The sequence below is a fragment of the Bombyx mandarina genome, chromosome 20 (assembly GCF_030267445.1).
Source record: "Bombyx mandarina strain Sakado chromosome 20, ASM3026744v2".
Classification (NCBI taxonomy): domain Eukaryota; kingdom Metazoa; phylum Arthropoda; class Insecta; order Lepidoptera; family Bombycidae; genus Bombyx; species Bombyx mandarina.
In genome coordinates this window covers 2,436,956-2,454,392 of record NC_143226.1, presented here as the reverse complement: position 1 = coordinate 2,454,392, position 17,437 = coordinate 2,436,956, and the positions used below count along the sequence as shown (strand labels likewise).

General features: G+C 40.7%; 1 protein-coding gene and 1 long non-coding RNA gene across 3 annotated transcripts; one reads left to right on the top strand and one right to left on the bottom strand.

Annotated features, from left to right (window-relative positions):
- Positions 1–1,454: 1,454 nt before the first annotated feature.
- Positions 1,455–15,426, top strand: LOC149500587 (uncharacterized). The gene is made up of 8 exons (XM_089735829.1): positions 1,455–1,572; positions 2,277–2,970; positions 3,320–3,459; positions 3,873–4,037; positions 7,982–8,063; positions 10,880–10,925; positions 12,241–12,909; positions 13,359–15,426. The coding sequence occupies exons 2-8, from the start codon at positions 2,296–2,298 to the stop codon at positions 14,795–14,797; spliced, it is 3,216 nt and encodes a 1,071-aa protein (XP_089591955.1). The 5' UTR covers positions 1,455–1,572; positions 2,277–2,295; the 3' UTR covers positions 14,798–15,426.
- LOC149500586 (uncharacterized) lies at positions 8,974–17,437 on the bottom strand. 2 transcript variants are annotated; one of them, XR_016324789.1, is made up of 2 exons: positions 17,265–17,437; positions 8,974–9,229 (listed from the first exon to the last, which is right to left on the bottom strand). It is a non-coding gene; the product is annotated as an uncharacterized LOC149500586 (long non-coding RNA). The 2 variants fall into 2 exon arrangements; XR_016324788.1 differs by lacking the exon at positions 17,265–17,437 and adding an exon at positions 10,743–10,910.

The following is a 17,437-nucleotide window of genomic DNA, read 5'->3' as shown; positions in this document are numbered from 1 at the left end:
ACATTAATGAAGTGGGATGAAATTGGCTTATGTTGCAAGCCAGATTTTGTTTCTTTTTACTTTTTGTGTATGTTTTGTAATGAAAAGAAATAGCTTCTTTGTCATTTTTAAAATGAAAAGCGGAATGGAATGAAGTTGATTTATTTGAAATTTAACAAATTGGCATTAAACGTTATGAGATGAAATGTTTCAGTAAAACGGAGCGTTAAGATGTGAGTGAAAGAAAACGGTAATAAAGGGAAAAAAGAAGGACAGGAAAAGCACGGTGGCGGAGGCGCTTGAATGAAGAAGGTAATTTAACGGTAGGCAGCGGCTTGGCTCTGCCCATGGCATTGCTGAAGTCCATGGGCGACGGTAACCACTCACCACCAGGTGGGCCATATCCTCGCTGCCTACAAGAGCAATAAAATAAAAAAAATATCCCATATCGCAATTCTGCGTATGTTGAAAAAAAGATTAAAATAATTATTGCAAATATTACAATTACATGAATTCAATCAATCAATCAATTCTTATCATTATTTTAAATCCTGTCGAATATAACTTAAAAACTAACTTATTATTGTTTTCATTATCACTACTATTCACATCAACATCACCAGTGTCATGGCCAATCCAAACTTACCGTACCTGCCTGCACATCATCGCAATACCATTCAATAATTTATTCTTACTCTAAGTACCTACAGTAGTTGTGGGTCATTGAATCATTGAACCAATATCAGCAAAGACGACGGAAGGAAAGAAGTTTAATGGACGAGAGAAGAAAGAAAATCCGGAGCCTGCGGTGGAGGACAGCGGCCTACCCCAACCACCACTAGGAAGTCATGCTTCCACTTTTACTCATCATCGTTCATCTAAATGATATAATTAAAAGTTCTTGGTAGCAAAGTCCAATCTTTAAATCGCAGAGTGCAAGCAGTTACGAAATAATATACTATCTAACACACTTTATAAATTAGAATTAGTTACGTGGATGTTTGAGAATTTTAAATCGAATTCACAGTTTTGTTATTTCGTTTTACTTCACAAATCGACCGATATTTTTTCACTTCTTCTTATGACACCTATTTTCACTGCTGTTTAAGTATATGTTTTCTTTTGACGTGACAACGTCTTATACTTCGATGGGGCCGGCTGCACGCACGAAAAAACATGACTCATGCGGCGTTACCTCGCTCTGAGGCGTTCCATTTAAGGCTTGAAGTGCGAGCGCGCAACGAGCGACAAAGAGGCACAATCGGCCTGCGCGTTCGGTAGCGTTCGACATCTGTCTCTCTCTCTCACTCTCCTACTTGAGTGAGCGATGCATCCGCGTGGACAGCTGCTAAGCTGCTATACACTAATACATTTACATGTTTTCGTCAAGTATGAATATAACGTAGTGCATAGATAATACACTTAATATATTCATAGATTATACACTTAATATATATATTCGAGATGTGTTTTCGTAGTGATTACTCGCTCAGTGAAGTATGAAGTTCAGTGAAAAGTGAATGTGGTGTCAATTGCATAGATTATACACTTAATAGTCAATTGTTTAAAGCAACGATAATTGCGGTGGTAAAGGTAACGATTCTTTCGATATTAAATATATTGTCGAATATTCGTGCTTTCATCATTAAAATAAATAGCATCGGTCCGCTAGTGCAGCGATTGTAGGTTATGTATAATTGATAAAACTATAACAGTAAGTTAACAGAACTATTTCACGATGAGTAAAAAATCAATTGCTTTACTATTCGATCGAAATAATTATCGAGCGTAGCTATGATTTCAAAAAATTAAAATAAATGTTAAATCTTCCACATATAATAACAATGTATCTAAAATGACAGGTTGGACCAGGGGAACAATTTTCTCAACTAACACATTAAGGCGGGCTTTTTAAAAGCTAGAGTTACAAAAATTTTAATGATGTTTCCAAATTTTAAATTTAAGATTTATGAACAATAATTTAATCACAGTTTATTCTTATAATAAATTGTTTATTTAAAATTATTACTTTTTTACAACAAATTACAATTAAATTTGCAAACATAATTAAGTAACTAATTGAACAACAACTTTATTCAGTTTACTTGCTGAAAGAAGTAAATACAAAATTTATTGATATAAAATAATAAAATCAAAAATTAAATTTTAACAGTAGAGTAGAAATTTAAACAATAAATTTTATTCAAGTATTTTGTAAATTTAAAATGATTTTCTGAACGAAGAATTTTATAGGGAGAAATTTTCTAAATTGTTTCGAACGACGATTCATTTTGCAGAACCGCTTATGATCGCACCATGGAAAAACAACCTGACGAACCAGAGGATTTCACGAATGAGCCACTACCTTCGATGAGCGTACCCATGGAGGTTGAAGATGCTGTAGCATCTACTTTAGCAACGCCATTCGTGCAGCCAATAATCTTTGCTTCAAAATCGAAAGCACAAAAACAACGTGAGTACAGACAGCGTATCGCAGCATCTAGAACTCCTGAACAGGCGGCTGCTGCAAGAAAATTAAAAAACGAAAGGCAACGCAAAAACAGATTACGCCAAGCTGCTAACTTGGCTCGATCTACCTCTGCGACACCATTTGCAGAACCAATAACTGCTGCTCCAAAAACAAGGGCACAAATACAACGTGAGTACAGACAGCGGACTGCTGCATCCAGAACTCCTGCACAGGCAGCAGCTGCAAGAGAAGCACGTAATATACGAGAGCGAAACAACAGATTATGCCAAGCTGCTAACTTTGCTATTGCCAGTGGTTCTCTAGAAGCGACAACTACTTTTTTCTTAAATAATATTAACAGGTGGTACCACATGAAAACTTTAGTACTGGACAAGCTGAAGACACTTTATGCGGCAGATGATAAAAGTGAAAATGTATCTGCTAAGGACCGAATGTCCCAGATGGATTGGTTTATATTTGACATTGCTCTCGTCCATGAGAAAATAGATCTAATTGGAAAAGTAAGTTGGCTGAATATCAAGTACAATACTAAAATAAAATTTTGGAAACTATTTGTACATACCCTACGTGTTTTTTTTTTATTGCTTAGATGGGGGGACGAGCTCACAGCCCACCTGGTGTTAAGTGGTTACTGGAGCCCATTAACATTTACAACGCAAATACGCCACACACGTTGAGATATAAGTTCTAAAGTCTCAGTATAATGACAAAGGCTGCCCCACCCTTCAAGCCGAAACGCATTACTGCTTTACGGCAGAAATAGGCAGGGTGGTGGTACCTACCCGTGCGGACTCACATGAGGTCCTACCACCAGTAAAAGTATAGAACTTCGTGATATCTAACTTTCAGGATGGTATGAGATGTCAAACTCAGGATCGTCAGCCGTTGATTGATCTCTTCGAGCTGGTTACGAAGTTTGACATAGAGGACAGGTCCGGAGACAGTCTGGCCGGCGCCTGGAGTGCGGCCACCGCTCTCTACAACTCGAGGTAAGTTTAATGACGGCCTTCTGTTAAAACGCCTACGAAGCCTGGTCCTAACACTAATGAGCTCCTTCAACGGAAGGGGGACAAAGTCGTTATCGATGTGGTATGTCAATAGCCACCCATCTTGAGACATTAGTTCGCAGTCTCAGTTTTATTCTATAACAGATGGACTGTTCATCGTTCAAACTGTAACGTGTGTCTGCTTTGTGGCAGAAATAAGCAGGATTGTGGTACCTATTCGAGCGGGGTCACAATAGAACCTACCACCAGTACATTCGCAATTTTATAAACATTCCTTGTTTTTATAATACCAGAAATAGACAGTATGGCGGTATCTGACTGTGCGAACACACAAGAGTATACCAGTAAAACGGACCAGTATATTCTATTTTCTAAAATTAATAGTTCCTTTACAGGGGTCGTCAGTGCTCACCGATGCTACTGCAGAAGCGTTGGTATCAGCTGAAGGAGATGACCAGGGAATCGCTATATGAGTACTGGTACGCCTCCCGCGAGAACTCTCCTTCGTCGGCTGAGTCTATACAAAGACCAACCAAATTACAGAGAGCTGTTGCCCGGAAGTAAGTTTACATTTCCACAGGTGTCAAGTTATGTTTGTCATTTCGCATACCCACGAGCGCGAGGTATGTAGGACTGGTCCATAGAGAAGTTTACGTCCATGGGAGGGAACACTGCACTAGCCTAGGTCATGACGGAACGTATGCAACTTTTGTAACGAAGGGACAATTTACTTCGCTTGCAGATCATAGGGTAGAGTCGACCAAGTAGAAACGCGGCTAGGTCGCGTACTGACTTAATGTGGGGTCCGAATATCAATCCTGTGGCGAGGGGGACGCTTAGGTCTAGTGGTGGGAGGACCTCTTGTGAGTCCGCGCGGGTAGGTAGGTACCACCGCCCTGCTTATTTCTGCCGTGAAGCAGTAATGCGTTTCGGTTTGAAGGGTGGGGCAGCCGCTGTAACTATACTGAGATCGTAGAACTTATATCTCAAGGTGGGTGGCGCATTTACGTTGTAGATGTCCATGGGCTCCAGTAACCACTTAACACCAGGTGGACTGTGAGCTCGTCCACCCACCTAACCAATAAGAAGAAAAAAAAGCTGTTTAGCCTTCGAAGCCGACGGTATGGGCTGGCCAAAGATTTTAATAGTGGGTATGGATGGTACCGCGCCTAACTCGTGACGAGATACTAGCAGTAGTTCGAGAGGGCGACCCCTTTTGAAGAGCATGGCTGTGTCTCAAGTTATCTTTGTCATTAAGCTGCAGAAAGAATACACACCGTTGGGTTTTTCCATCACAATTACGGAGCTTTAAAACAAAATGATTTGTCATACATTGCTACCAACCGGGGGCCCGGGGTTAAACTTAAACAAATAGTACGATTAACGTATGTACGTACGTGACTTCTTTGTTTAATAAGCGGCCGGACACCAAAAAAGAAATATATATACATTTTAATTGCTAATGGCGACATCCCTAATTAACGAACTGCCCATCACCCGCGGCTCCGAACTGCCCGCGGACAGTGGCGGAGTGCGGCGCTATACGAACATCACAGAGCAGCCAGTGGCGGTGTCATGAGGGGCACTTTTGAAAGATTCACGCTCGCCGCGCTCGGGCTTCGGTCTTCCATGAACAAATACCGCCAAAGGTTCTCTCCCTTTTCGGCATTTCAAGGTCGCTATATACCTGTCATGGTAATGGGGGGTAACGCGTCCGCGGGTGGCAGGGAAGCTCTGCGCTCGGCCTCCTTGTCGATGCTTTGAGTATTGGTGGTGCACTGCTCTTGCAGTGCATCGGCCAACAACTCTGCCTTTTCATCGTTATACGGCACCTTTGAGAGCTTTACGCGCGCCGCGTTCAGAAGTAGGTCCTGTTTAAACAAATACCGTCAACGGTTCTCCTTAGTTGCTATTTCATAACCGCGGTATATATGCCTCGACATTCTTTTGGCGGCACAGGTTCAAAAGCGACTGTCGCATATTTTAACTCGTACATCGAGGATAAGAGAAGATTACCACTACACGTAACGCACATACCAGCCCGATCCTGCGGACCGAATGGTAAACAGTCGCCGTCGCCCTAGGATCCGAAATGACGTATTTCGGATCCTCCCGATCCACTATCGCGGTCCACGATCCGCTTTTATCTATCTCGAGCACCAGTCTCCGTTCACATCGATAGGGTTCAGTGAGTAAATGAACCGACAGACACAGCCCACTGAGTTTCTCATGTAGTCGGTGGTAGATTCTGCGAAGCACTGCTCTTGCCAGGGACTAACGTCCTCAGGTTTGAGCCCCGTGAGCTCACCTACTTGCTAGGTTACGCTAGGTTTATGCTAGGTTACCAGCTGCAATAGTAATGTACTTATTCGAAAATGCGGAAATAATATCGAGGGGTCAAAGGCCATTTAGTTTGAGCGACATATTTGCAACTTTACTGATGAGGAACAAAAATCGTATCGTAAAAAAACTTCTTCAGCTATTTCAGTGGAGTAAACTTATTTGAAGTTCAATTAAAAACATCGAACTGTTGATACTAATACCAAGTAAAACGGAACTTTAATTACAAAAGATAAATGTCGCGTAGGTATTAACCGAAATGTCGTCCCACGATATCGCACGTTTAATAAAAAAAGATTGAAGTCAAAATTAACGAGTTAAGAGATTTTCTAATAAAACGCGTATTCATAGCGTAGACATTAATATAATGAGAGTAAGGAACGCGAGGTTAAATCGTAGAAGTAGTCGTTTTAATTACGCTAAATAAAATCGAATCATTGTAAAGTTTTTTTTCGTAAACCCAATCACTAACTCGCACCCTGGCACGACATCATACAAGAACTATTCGTTGTGTATTAGTATAGTGATCATTATTTTTGTATGAAAATATAAGGACAAAGACCAAAAAAAAACGAAAAAAATTCTCAAAAGAATTTTTTTTTAATATTTTTTACACTATTTTCAATTATATTTATTAAAATTTATTTTCTATTTTTTAGTTGAATTTTATATAAAGCGTGTTTTTTAGTTTTTTTAAACTATTATTTATTTACAATTAAATAATTTTTTCTTACACTATTTTTAATTCCAATTTATTAAAATTTATTTTCTATTTTTTAGTTGTATTTTCTATAAAAGCGTATTTTGTTAGTTTTTTTAACTATTATTTATTTTTCATTTTTTTAGTTGAATTTCAATTTTTACAATACATATATTTTTTATATTTTTTTTATATTGAATTGTCATCGGTCCTTAGTAAGTGTACTAAATTTCGAGTTCATCCGACGTTTTGAAAGCGGTCAATATCATGTTCAAAGATTCCGTTACAAACACTTTTTTTTATTACTTAGTGGGATAGACGAGCTCACAGCCCACCTGGTGTGGAGTGGTTACTGGAGCCCATAGATATCTACAACGTAAATGCGCCACCCACCTTGAGATATAAGTTCTAAGGTCTTAGTATAGTTACAACGGCTGCCCCACCATTCAAACCGAAACGCATTACTGCTTTACGGGAGAAATAGGCAGGGTGGTGGTACCTACCCGTGCGGACTCACGAGAGGTCCTACCACCAGTAATTACGCAAATTATGATTTTGCGGGTTTGATTTTTTTTCTCCTACCTACGCCGAAAGTTCGGTTTTCCTCCCGCTGTATAGGGAAGAAAGTGTAACTTTTCCTCCCTGGGCACTAACAAGTGCGCATGCGCGTTAGTGTCTAACCTAAAATTCTTCACCATTGTTGTGCTCGGGTAATTTGCAATATTGTGTAAACACACTAAAGTGTAAAAGTGAAATAAACAAAAGGCAATAAAATTTAATAGTGAAGTATTCAACAAAGATGAGTTTATCAGACATTTCTTATTCAATTAGTAGTAGTTTATTTAAAAATTAAAAAACGGTTAAATTGTTTTTTTATGAGTGCGTAGGGCTCCGCCCCCCCTATCCCCGCCCGGGCTTCGCCCCTGGACCCCGGCTCGGTACTCCACGAACTTTCGGCCTGGTAGGAGAAAAAATAGTATGTGCACCAAGGGAGAAAAGTAGGACATTTCCTCCCGCGTTTAAAATTGCCAAACTGTGCCAAATTGTGACAAACACACAATGTGCTATATTACACGATGATATTCCTTCACCGTGAAAATCAATCGTGAACATTTGTGAAGTACGTATTTCATTAGAAAAATTGGTACCCGCCTGCGGAAATCGAACACCGTTGCATCGCTAGATATGAATGCACCGGACGTCTTATCCTTTAAGCCACGACGACTACATACGTCTGAAGCTGATTAAAGCGTATTAAAGGGTCCTGCAGAAAACAGTACGAATACCATATTATTATGTATTAGTTATAATCTATAGCTACCTCGTACATTTCGACCCCAAATGACGTCACTCCTAAAGTGTCGTTTGGCATTGCCGATGCTCACCAGCGGCAGTGGCTGTTCGAATGATAGCGGTTCGTTTATCTCAACATAAAGAGCGAATCATTGGAATGTTCTATTCCAGATACCCGTCAATAATAACGAGTGCGTTTCCGGAATGGCGAGAACTGATCGAGAACAGACTTGTAATAATGTCTGAAGACTTCGTAAGTCCGAAATCTTAGTACCTTATGACTTGAATGATTTTGATTTTGTTTCTTCTTTCCGTCTGCGATTATCCTGTCGTATAAATCAGAATCTTTATCTTTCGTTCCATTCGATTGACTTATTTTTATTGGCTTTGTAGGCGGGCGAGCGTTCGGCCCATCTCATGGTGAGTGGTTACCGTCGCCCATGGACTTCAGTAATGCCAGGGGTAGAGCCAAGCCGCTGCCGTTCGTTACCGTCTCCGCCCCCTCGAGGAAGTGCCCGTTACGGTCACGGCGCGCGGCGGACGGAGACGCGAATGACACGTCTACGTGTGATTCCTCGTTCCACCGCACGCTGGTCGCGACCGAACCTCTGTTTAGAAGACAGAGACCGGTCGCGAAAGCCCGCTCCGAGAGGAACTCGCTCCGCGAGTCCGTGCGAGTGGAACCCTATGCCGTACACTTAGCGTTGAGGTCCCCGCCAGTATCACCCACCGGGCGAGACTCGAAGCGATGAACCAACACCCCGAGCCCACCCAGGAACCGCTCGAACTCGGTGAGACTCCTGTTCGGAGTCCTGCCCTGCGACACAATGGCAGCAGCAACTTTGACCTCCGCCAGCTTGACGGGCCTGTCTATGTGCATTGTTATATCCTTTTGTTATTCTGTTAATGTGCTGAACAAGAAGCACATGTCATAGTCTTTCATCACTCCACTAATTTGCTTAGACAAGCAGTACAGAGTAATATAAAAACGGAGGCGGCCTCGTGGGCCCCAGTCAGCGGGTCAGTCACTTACACACTCAGTCAGCCAGTCTGTTTCTTAGTCTCAGTCAGTCAGACAGACAGTCACAGTGCAGAAAAGAAAGTTCAGTCATAATGTTCAGTCATTTCTCGTAGTGTCAGAATATAATAAAAGAACTGAAACAGAGGTGTTAAAGAAATATTTATTGTGAAGATTTTTTTGAATAAAACATTGTTGTAGAAAAGGCTTTGTGTTTTTTTATAAAAAGGCTGGCGCCAGCCGCCTTTGGCCTAACAGCACCACCTTCGGGCCCGGCAGGCTTTTCCTACGGATGGGGAGCGTGCTTGTGCGAGAGGAGTTGGCTGATATGCGTGCGACCCTCGACGGTGTCGTTGGACGTCAGAGCAGTTTAATCTCCGCCATCCCCGTAAGAACACATTCTGGAAGAAAAAAAACATGATGATTTAGGAGCTGACGAGACAACTCGGGACCCGGGGGGACTGCGCCTCCAAGGTTAAGCGCGCGAGACCATTGCTGGTGCATGAGCGCCCCGTGCCCGTACCATCGTCACGCGGAACGGTGCCGCCCTCAAAAGCCGCAGCGGCTGAAGTGAGTGCAGCACCCGCGACGCGCGCGATGGTTAACTTGGCCACACCAGTCAAGTGTACTAGGAGTCGAATGCATGCCCAGCCCGCGAGGCCGCTGTCAGCCGCTTCTGCCCCGCTCCAACCTGCAAAGACAGAAACCGCGCAAAGCAGAAGAGGGGCATGAACGCCGCCAAGCCAGCGCAGACCCCCAGTCTCATCCACTAACACCCCGCCCTGTCTAACATGAGCGAGGCGTGAACGACGGAGGTGAGGCGGGGTGGAAGGAAAACGCGAACCTCGCTTGCCCCCGGCCCTTTCTTGCGGCCGCCGCTCACCACACATTGGGGATTGCGGGTTGGCCGGCAGTCCACCGAGTGCACAGAGCCGCCCGACGCTCGAGACGCAACCACGGAGCCACGTCGGCGAACCGGTACCTCTCATATCTGGGGGCATTCTTCTGTAGCCGAAGCCGGGAGACATGGCAACCAGCGGCTTGCAGTTGCAGAAAATACAACGTCGGCTCACTCCCGCGACAACGGGGCACAGGGTGCCTCAACTCGCGCTTCACCGACGAACCGGTGCCGTCGGGATCTGCCCTCTCCAGAAGGAGCAGTCGTCAATTGGTGAAGGGTGTGGAGGGCGGGAAAAAAAATGCTACAGATTCCATGTACTGCCTTTCGCACCAACGTGTTTATTCTGAGAGAGCTTCATATCAAAACTAGACTTTCCAATATATGCCTTCGTAGGGTGCTGGAATTCTTCGGAGATATTGCTCGTAAAGAGGGTCACAATCTAGAACAGCTGGTGACAGGAAAGCTAGATGGAAATCGTCCCAGAGCACGCAGTCCCACGAGATGGTCGGACCAAATACGATCTTCTCTAAACATCAACTTCCACAATGCCCTTTATGAAGCTAAGGATCGCAGCAGATGGAGGGAAATCGTGCGGGAGAAATTGATGCAGCGGGGGAGTCACGACCCCCAGTAATGAGGAAAACGACGCGAGGAGGAGTGGAGGGCCCGGTCCTCCCGCTCCTCCTAGTGCTGGTTTGGTCCTCGTCATGCTATCTCTTTCGTTGCAAAGCCTAACAAAGCTATCTTAAATCTAACCTAATCCTAAACGTTCCGTCCACGACCGGGCTTAGGGCTATAGCTATGGCAACCACTTAACACCAGTTGCGCCGTGAGGCTGTCCACCCACTTAAGCGATTAAAAAGTTACATCTTTTGATATGGGCCGCCCTTGTTTTTGCTACGATTCATATAACGGCACCTGACGTAAAACATAATTCGAGGGTCAGCAGAAGAATAGTTAGTCGGTTGTGTTCAAATATTATTTATTACGAAACTACTTTCATTACTACTGACCTTTTTTTATTGGTGGAATCGATTATCCTAATAGAACACTGTTTCCAGTTTTAGACTTGATATACTCTTTGTGGGAAACCCTGAAAAGTATTAGTAGAAAATAATGCAGATCTCATCAGCTCAAATTTAATTCACAGGAAAAGGAGAATTGGATGAACCACGCGGAAGCTTCTATAGACACTGGCAAGTTTATTGATTTTCTTACACTTCAATGTTTACGTAATAACAGTAACTATAGTGACGACGAGAGAGAGAGAGAGAGAGAGAGAGAGCAGTAAAAACCACAAAATGTAATTTAAAGTACGAGATCCGGTTACAAGATTCTAGAACATTCAAGCAGATAATTAAAATTAAAATTTTGCACAATGTATTTATGAATAGAGGAGGTAGGCTGGGAATAAAAATCCGTATCATCTATTTCGACTTTATGTATGTAATAACTTAAATCATTTTTATTTCACAACTAGCGACATGCCCTCGCTTCGCTTCGGGAACATAAAATTTTATTATTGATAGCTGAGTCCCGCGATGTACCCCGCGGTTATTGTCGTACCGCGGGTGACGCCGCGAGGCAAAGCTAGTGTAGCTTAGGCTACTCTTTATATCATCAGCTACCTGTCAGTGAAAGTCTCGTCAAAATCGGTCCAGCCGTTCCAGAGATTAGCCGGAACAAACAGACAGACAGACAGACAAAAATTGTAAAAAATGTTATTTTGGTGTATGTACCGTAGTCCGTATATATATTCATATGCATGTAGTAAAAAGCAGCTATTTCAATATTAAAAACAGACACACCAATTTTATTTATATGTATAGAAGATTGATGTCCGTAATAAAATATCGTAAAGATCCCAAGAACTTCGGATTGCTTTCGGAACTCTGAAGTTATACGAAAACGCAGTAAACGCGATAGTGCCGCCGGCCTAACTGAGTTGGGAGACTTCAAAAAGATCACGTGCTCTGATCGAAATACAAACGCATAAGAACGCCCCGCCAGTGCGGCAATATTGCTCTGACAATAATGACTTATCAAACGGCTTCTTTTGTCTTTGCAACAAAGGTGAAATTGAGTAACATACGTCATAATAAGTTGGGAATCTGTATTTTTGAACCGTATAGACTAGTCAACTAGCATAGTTAAATATCCACGTTCACTAGAACCAAATAGTGTTTATTTTTATTTAATGGGAATGAGATTTTAAATTTCGCTTAAACAAAAAATTAGGACAGGCGAATTAGTTTCAAACTCTCAATATGTGTGCAACAATGGTCATTAAGGCTGGACGGTACTGTAACAGTCCACACTCACTAGAGTTATTTATTTACTATTACTATTACTAGTATTATTTACTATTACTTACTGTGTTATTATTATTAAGTGTTATTATTTACTAAAATAATAATACTTAAAAACATTAGTAAAAACACTAATTGACATTAATGACTACGTTAAATTCTAAGTTGAAATATCATCTCATATGATAATTAACTCTTCCAGAATCTCAACCAGACTTAGAAGTCATTGAACCTTTCATAGAAACGATAGATGTGGACCAAGATTTGGACAGCGAAACAAGGGAGCACGGGAGAAGAAGCGAAGAGAACACTGAAACCAATGGAATGATTATTGAAATAAAATCCGAACCTAGAGATTTTGAAGATCTGGCTGACCCATTGCAAACTATCAAAACACCATTACTTTTATACACTGGGAAAACAGAACAATTGATCAAAAATGAAACATGCAATACTGATTTTGGTGAAGATGTGGTGAAGACTGACAAAAATATAAACATTACCCCTACTCTTGATTACCTTCGCGAAACAATCGAAAATTCAAATGAAGCGAAAACTAAACTAATTGAGGAAATAGTACCCAAAATTGCCGGTGTCTACGGCAACGTGCATGGTTGTCAAGAAAGTAAAGATCCACGAGCTACAAAAGTATGTGAAGATGAACCAATGATTGTAGAAGAAACTAAATGTTACCGAGATGCAACCAACAAAGTGTCTAATGCAGAAGATATACAAGAAAAAGTCTTGCAAGAGACAAATATAATATTAAAGTCTGAAATGGAAGAACAATTGCAATTAAATATTTTTGATAACGTAATAGAATTTGCTGACCACAATGTCCAGTCTATTGAAAATGATCATGTAAATACAGGTGAGTTTTAATTTACACCACTTCTAGTAAATGAAACATACATATTTGGTTTTAGTTTACAAATTAGTAGCATTTCTGCGATTCTAACATTTATATACGCAGTATAACAGATTTATCAGATAATTATGATATTAAGATTTTGAAAAGCTTTTCTATACTAATATTATAAAGAGGAAAGATTTGTTTGTTTGTTTGTTTCGAATAGGCTCCGAAACTACTGGACCGATTTGAAAAATTATTTTTCCATTAGAAGCCGACATTGTCCCTGATGAACATAGGGTACTTTTTTTATTATTTTTTTATTTTATTTTTTTGATTTCATGTGTGTTTTAATGTTTCCGAAGCGAAGCGAGGGCGGGTCGCTAGTTTTTTCATAATTTCAATTCAGTCCTCAGCGTATTACATAATATAACGGCAGTCTTTCAGATAATAATTATTTACTATTGCAGCTCACGTTATTCAGACCAAAAATGATTTGACTGTACAAAGTCAGTTAAGTTGCGAACATGGAAATAGTACACCAACTTTTGAATCGAAATGTTTCAAGCGTCTCTTTGATCTGAAAGAAGATGAAATGAAAATGTCAAAAAACAATCCGCACTCTTGTAGCGAAAATGACAGTTTAAAACAACTGAACATTTCGGAAATACAAACTGATGTTGATAAGATTACGAATCGAAATAATTTTGACATCAGTAATACAATGAACAACAGTTTGTTCTTAGAAAGTAAATCTGGTGCACAAAGCGAAACTAGAACAGACGATAGTATGAAAGTGAAAATGTCTAATCACTTATTTCATAAACCCCGAAATCGTTCGTATGATCCTACACAGCTTTGCAAGAATCCGGACTTTAACAAGAAGTTGAAAAGGTTAACGGATGCATTCTTAAGTTCGCCGCGTAACAGGGTACTGCTCAATGCTTGCAGGCCGATCACTGTTGATGTAATGAAGGCGATTGAATCCAAACTGTTCAACGGTACAGTGTACTTGAAGGACTGCGACCAACTGAACTCGAATGTTCCAGACCGCGGCGCCGTTAGCGACACTGCGACGCGAGTTCCTTCAACAATCGCTTCCTGGAGCTCTACAAATATTCGTTTAGGCAATCCTGATCATTTAATGTCGCTATCGAAATGTTACACGTCTAATTTAACACAAGAAAGTTGCGGTGATGCGATGGAGATAAACAGGAAGATCAATCAACCAGATATAACAGAAGTTCCTTGCTCAAATCAAAGTTGGCTGACAATTGAAGTACCTCCCCTTACCATGCAAACTAATAATGAAAGTATAGCTGCAACTACAGAACTCAAGTCAAACCTATCGTGTACAGTGAAAGAAACCGGTATTTCGTCCAATAAGAAACCAAGAAAAGTACTTTCAGTTGTGAATGATTGTATTCTTACCCACGACATCCTCAACAAAATTTTAGTAAAAATGGATGAAGATGAACATAATTCTTCCAGAGTCACTTTTGGTATATCATCTCAGATACTAAAGCCAAACACAAAACATACCATGTTTAAGAAAAACAACAGTATTCCCGATGTTGAAATACAACCCTGCAGATCTGCTGCACAAAATACAACAAAAATGGTGTCAGCTGTCGAACTGTTGAGTGAGCGAAATTATTCCGCGGCGAATGACAGCCCTATCATGGCAGACAACATTGTGATCGACAGTGAAAGTCAAATCGTTAAGCCGGTATTCGCGCAGGAATTATACCAGACCGACAAACATGAAATTATAAATAAGACATCTAACGTAAAAACTCTAGTGATAGAGCCAATCTTCAACCATGTTGCCGAACAGTCTAAACAACTTATGTTTATGGTGTCACTTGCGTCTCAACAAATATTAGATAAACGGAACGAAATAGACTAATCTCCTGATTTTATCATTGAAAACAACTACTACATCACTGAAAAGATCGTAAAAGTTGATGCAATTTCCAAGCCTAATAAAAGTGTAAATAACCCTCCCCACACTAGAAGCATATTGGGTCACACACGTAAACCACGTGTAAATAGTACATTGTGCACCAAGGGAGAAAAGTAGGACATTTCCTCCCGCTTGTAAAATTGCCACCCGAGCCGAAGTTAGACTTTCTTCCCTGTACAGCGGGAGGAAAACCGAACTTTCGGCGTAGATAGGAGAAAAAAAATTAGTGATATACCCCAACGAGACTGAAATTGTGTTTGAACAGAATACAGTTATGTAAATATCTATATATTAATACGTGAAGTAAAAACTCTGTATCCCTTTTACGAAAATTGCGCGGACGGTGGGGTATGAAATTTTCCACACTTACAGAGATTATAGAGAAGAAATGTACAGTGCTAATATTTTTTTAAAATAATGCATAAAATATACATTAAATCAATAAAGAAAACATTACACACACTACCATGTATTTGACGCACACACGCATGCATACTATTTATTTATTGTCAAATTTTTGTTCTTGGCGTCTGTGGTCAAATTGAGAATAGATTAAATATTGTTTGTCTTTATTTAATTTTTTTTCTATAGTGTAGTCTTGACGAAATTTGTGATTTATGAAATAATCTTTGAAAATAGAATCATAATAGAGTACAAGCTTACAATTTCAATTAAATATAGTCGAATTTCGACTACTGCGGGACCACTAGTACCAATTAATAGTTATGGTACAAATCCCGGACGTCACGCCGGTCGTCGAATTGGATACATAACAAATCAACACACTACTTGTTGTCAAGTCGGCACTATAACAAATCACCGAAAATAGAAAAAAATAATATGTATATAAATCTATAGTGATTTTTACGGATTTTCCGTTATAACTACTGAACCATGCATCCGATTGACTTGAAACTTGGTAATCCATGTAGAAAATACATGCACTTAATGGATTCTTCTTCTTCTTTGTCGTTTCCTCATTACTGAGGGTCGTGACCACCTTGGTCCAGTTTTTGCACCAGCTTCCTCCAATGTTACCTGTATTCGGCCTGCTTAATGGCGCCCGGGACGCTGGTTTTTGTGGCCTCCTTGACAGTGTCCGTCCACCTGGTTGGCAATCTTCCTCGACTTCTCTTTCCTTCCACGTTTTTCTTTTTTTTTTTTTATTGCTCACATGGATGGACGAGCTCACAGCCCACCTGGTGTTAAGTGGTTACTGGAGCCCATAGACATCTACAACGTAAATGCGCCTCCCACCTCGAGATAGAAGTTCTAAGATCTCAGTATAGTTACAACGGCTACCCCACCCTTCGAACCGAAACGCATTACTGCTTCACGGCGGAAATAGGCGGGGTGGTGGTACCTACCCGTGCGGACTCACAAGAGGTTCTACCACCAGTGATTACTCAAATTATAATTTTGCGGGTTTGGTTTTTATTACACGATGTTATTCCTTCACCGTGGAAGTCAGTCGTGAACATTTGATGAGTACGTATTTCATTAGAAAAATTGGTATCCGCCTGCGGGATTCGAACACCGGTGCATCGCTACATACGAACGCACCGGACGTCTTATCCTTTAGGCCACAACGACTTCAATGCAAGACACACACTCGCTCACAAAAAATTCATTACATAAGAAACAAAAAAGAAAAATTGTTAAAGTAAGCTTTTGCTTTAGAAGGCAGATGAGATACTGCACCCTGCTTGGTATATTTTATATTAAACAAACCAGGTCTTCAATATTTTTAATATATTTATTATCATCTAAGCTAAATAGGTAATTTCAAATATTGACTTGTAGTATTAGTTAAAAAAAGTAATAATGTGTTAAGGTTTGAATGGTGGGACAACTATTTTAATTTGTAATGAGACTTGTAACGCATATTTCATGATGAATGGTGTAATGTTGTGTGATGTTTGATGTGTATGTGCTACAATGACTTCAAATGATCATTTTGCGGGTTTGGCCACATGAACTCACAATACTCTCGGATCACAAGTAGATACTAGATAAGGTATCTAATCGATACGGATTTTGAAATGGACATAACTTCGACCTCATGTTTCAAAGTAGGTGTTGACGGTAGTTGTAGTGAACTGCATAACATCAGTCAGTCGTGTCAAATCTGTTTTAAAATGCATAGTAGGTATGTATAGTTTAACATTACCTAATTAATTAATTATGCTGAGGCCGTATCACACCCGTAGTTTTTCTTTTATTGCTTAGATGGGTGGACGAGCTCGCAGCCCTCTTGGTTAAGTGGTTACTGGAGCCCATAGACATTTACAACTTAAATGCCGCCACCCACCTTGAGAAATGAGTTGTGAGGTCTCACCTTTGAAAGTACAACGGCTGCCCCGCCCCTCAAACCGAAACGCATTACTGCTTCTCGGCAGAAATAACTTACCTGTGCGGACTCACAAGAGGTCCTACTGCCAGTAAATACGCAAATCCTCATTTTTGTGAGTTTGATTTTGATTACACGATGTTATTCCTTAACTGTGGAAGTCAATCGTGAACATTCGTTAAGTACCTACGTATTTTATTAGAAAAATTTATACCTGATCATTATGAGTGATT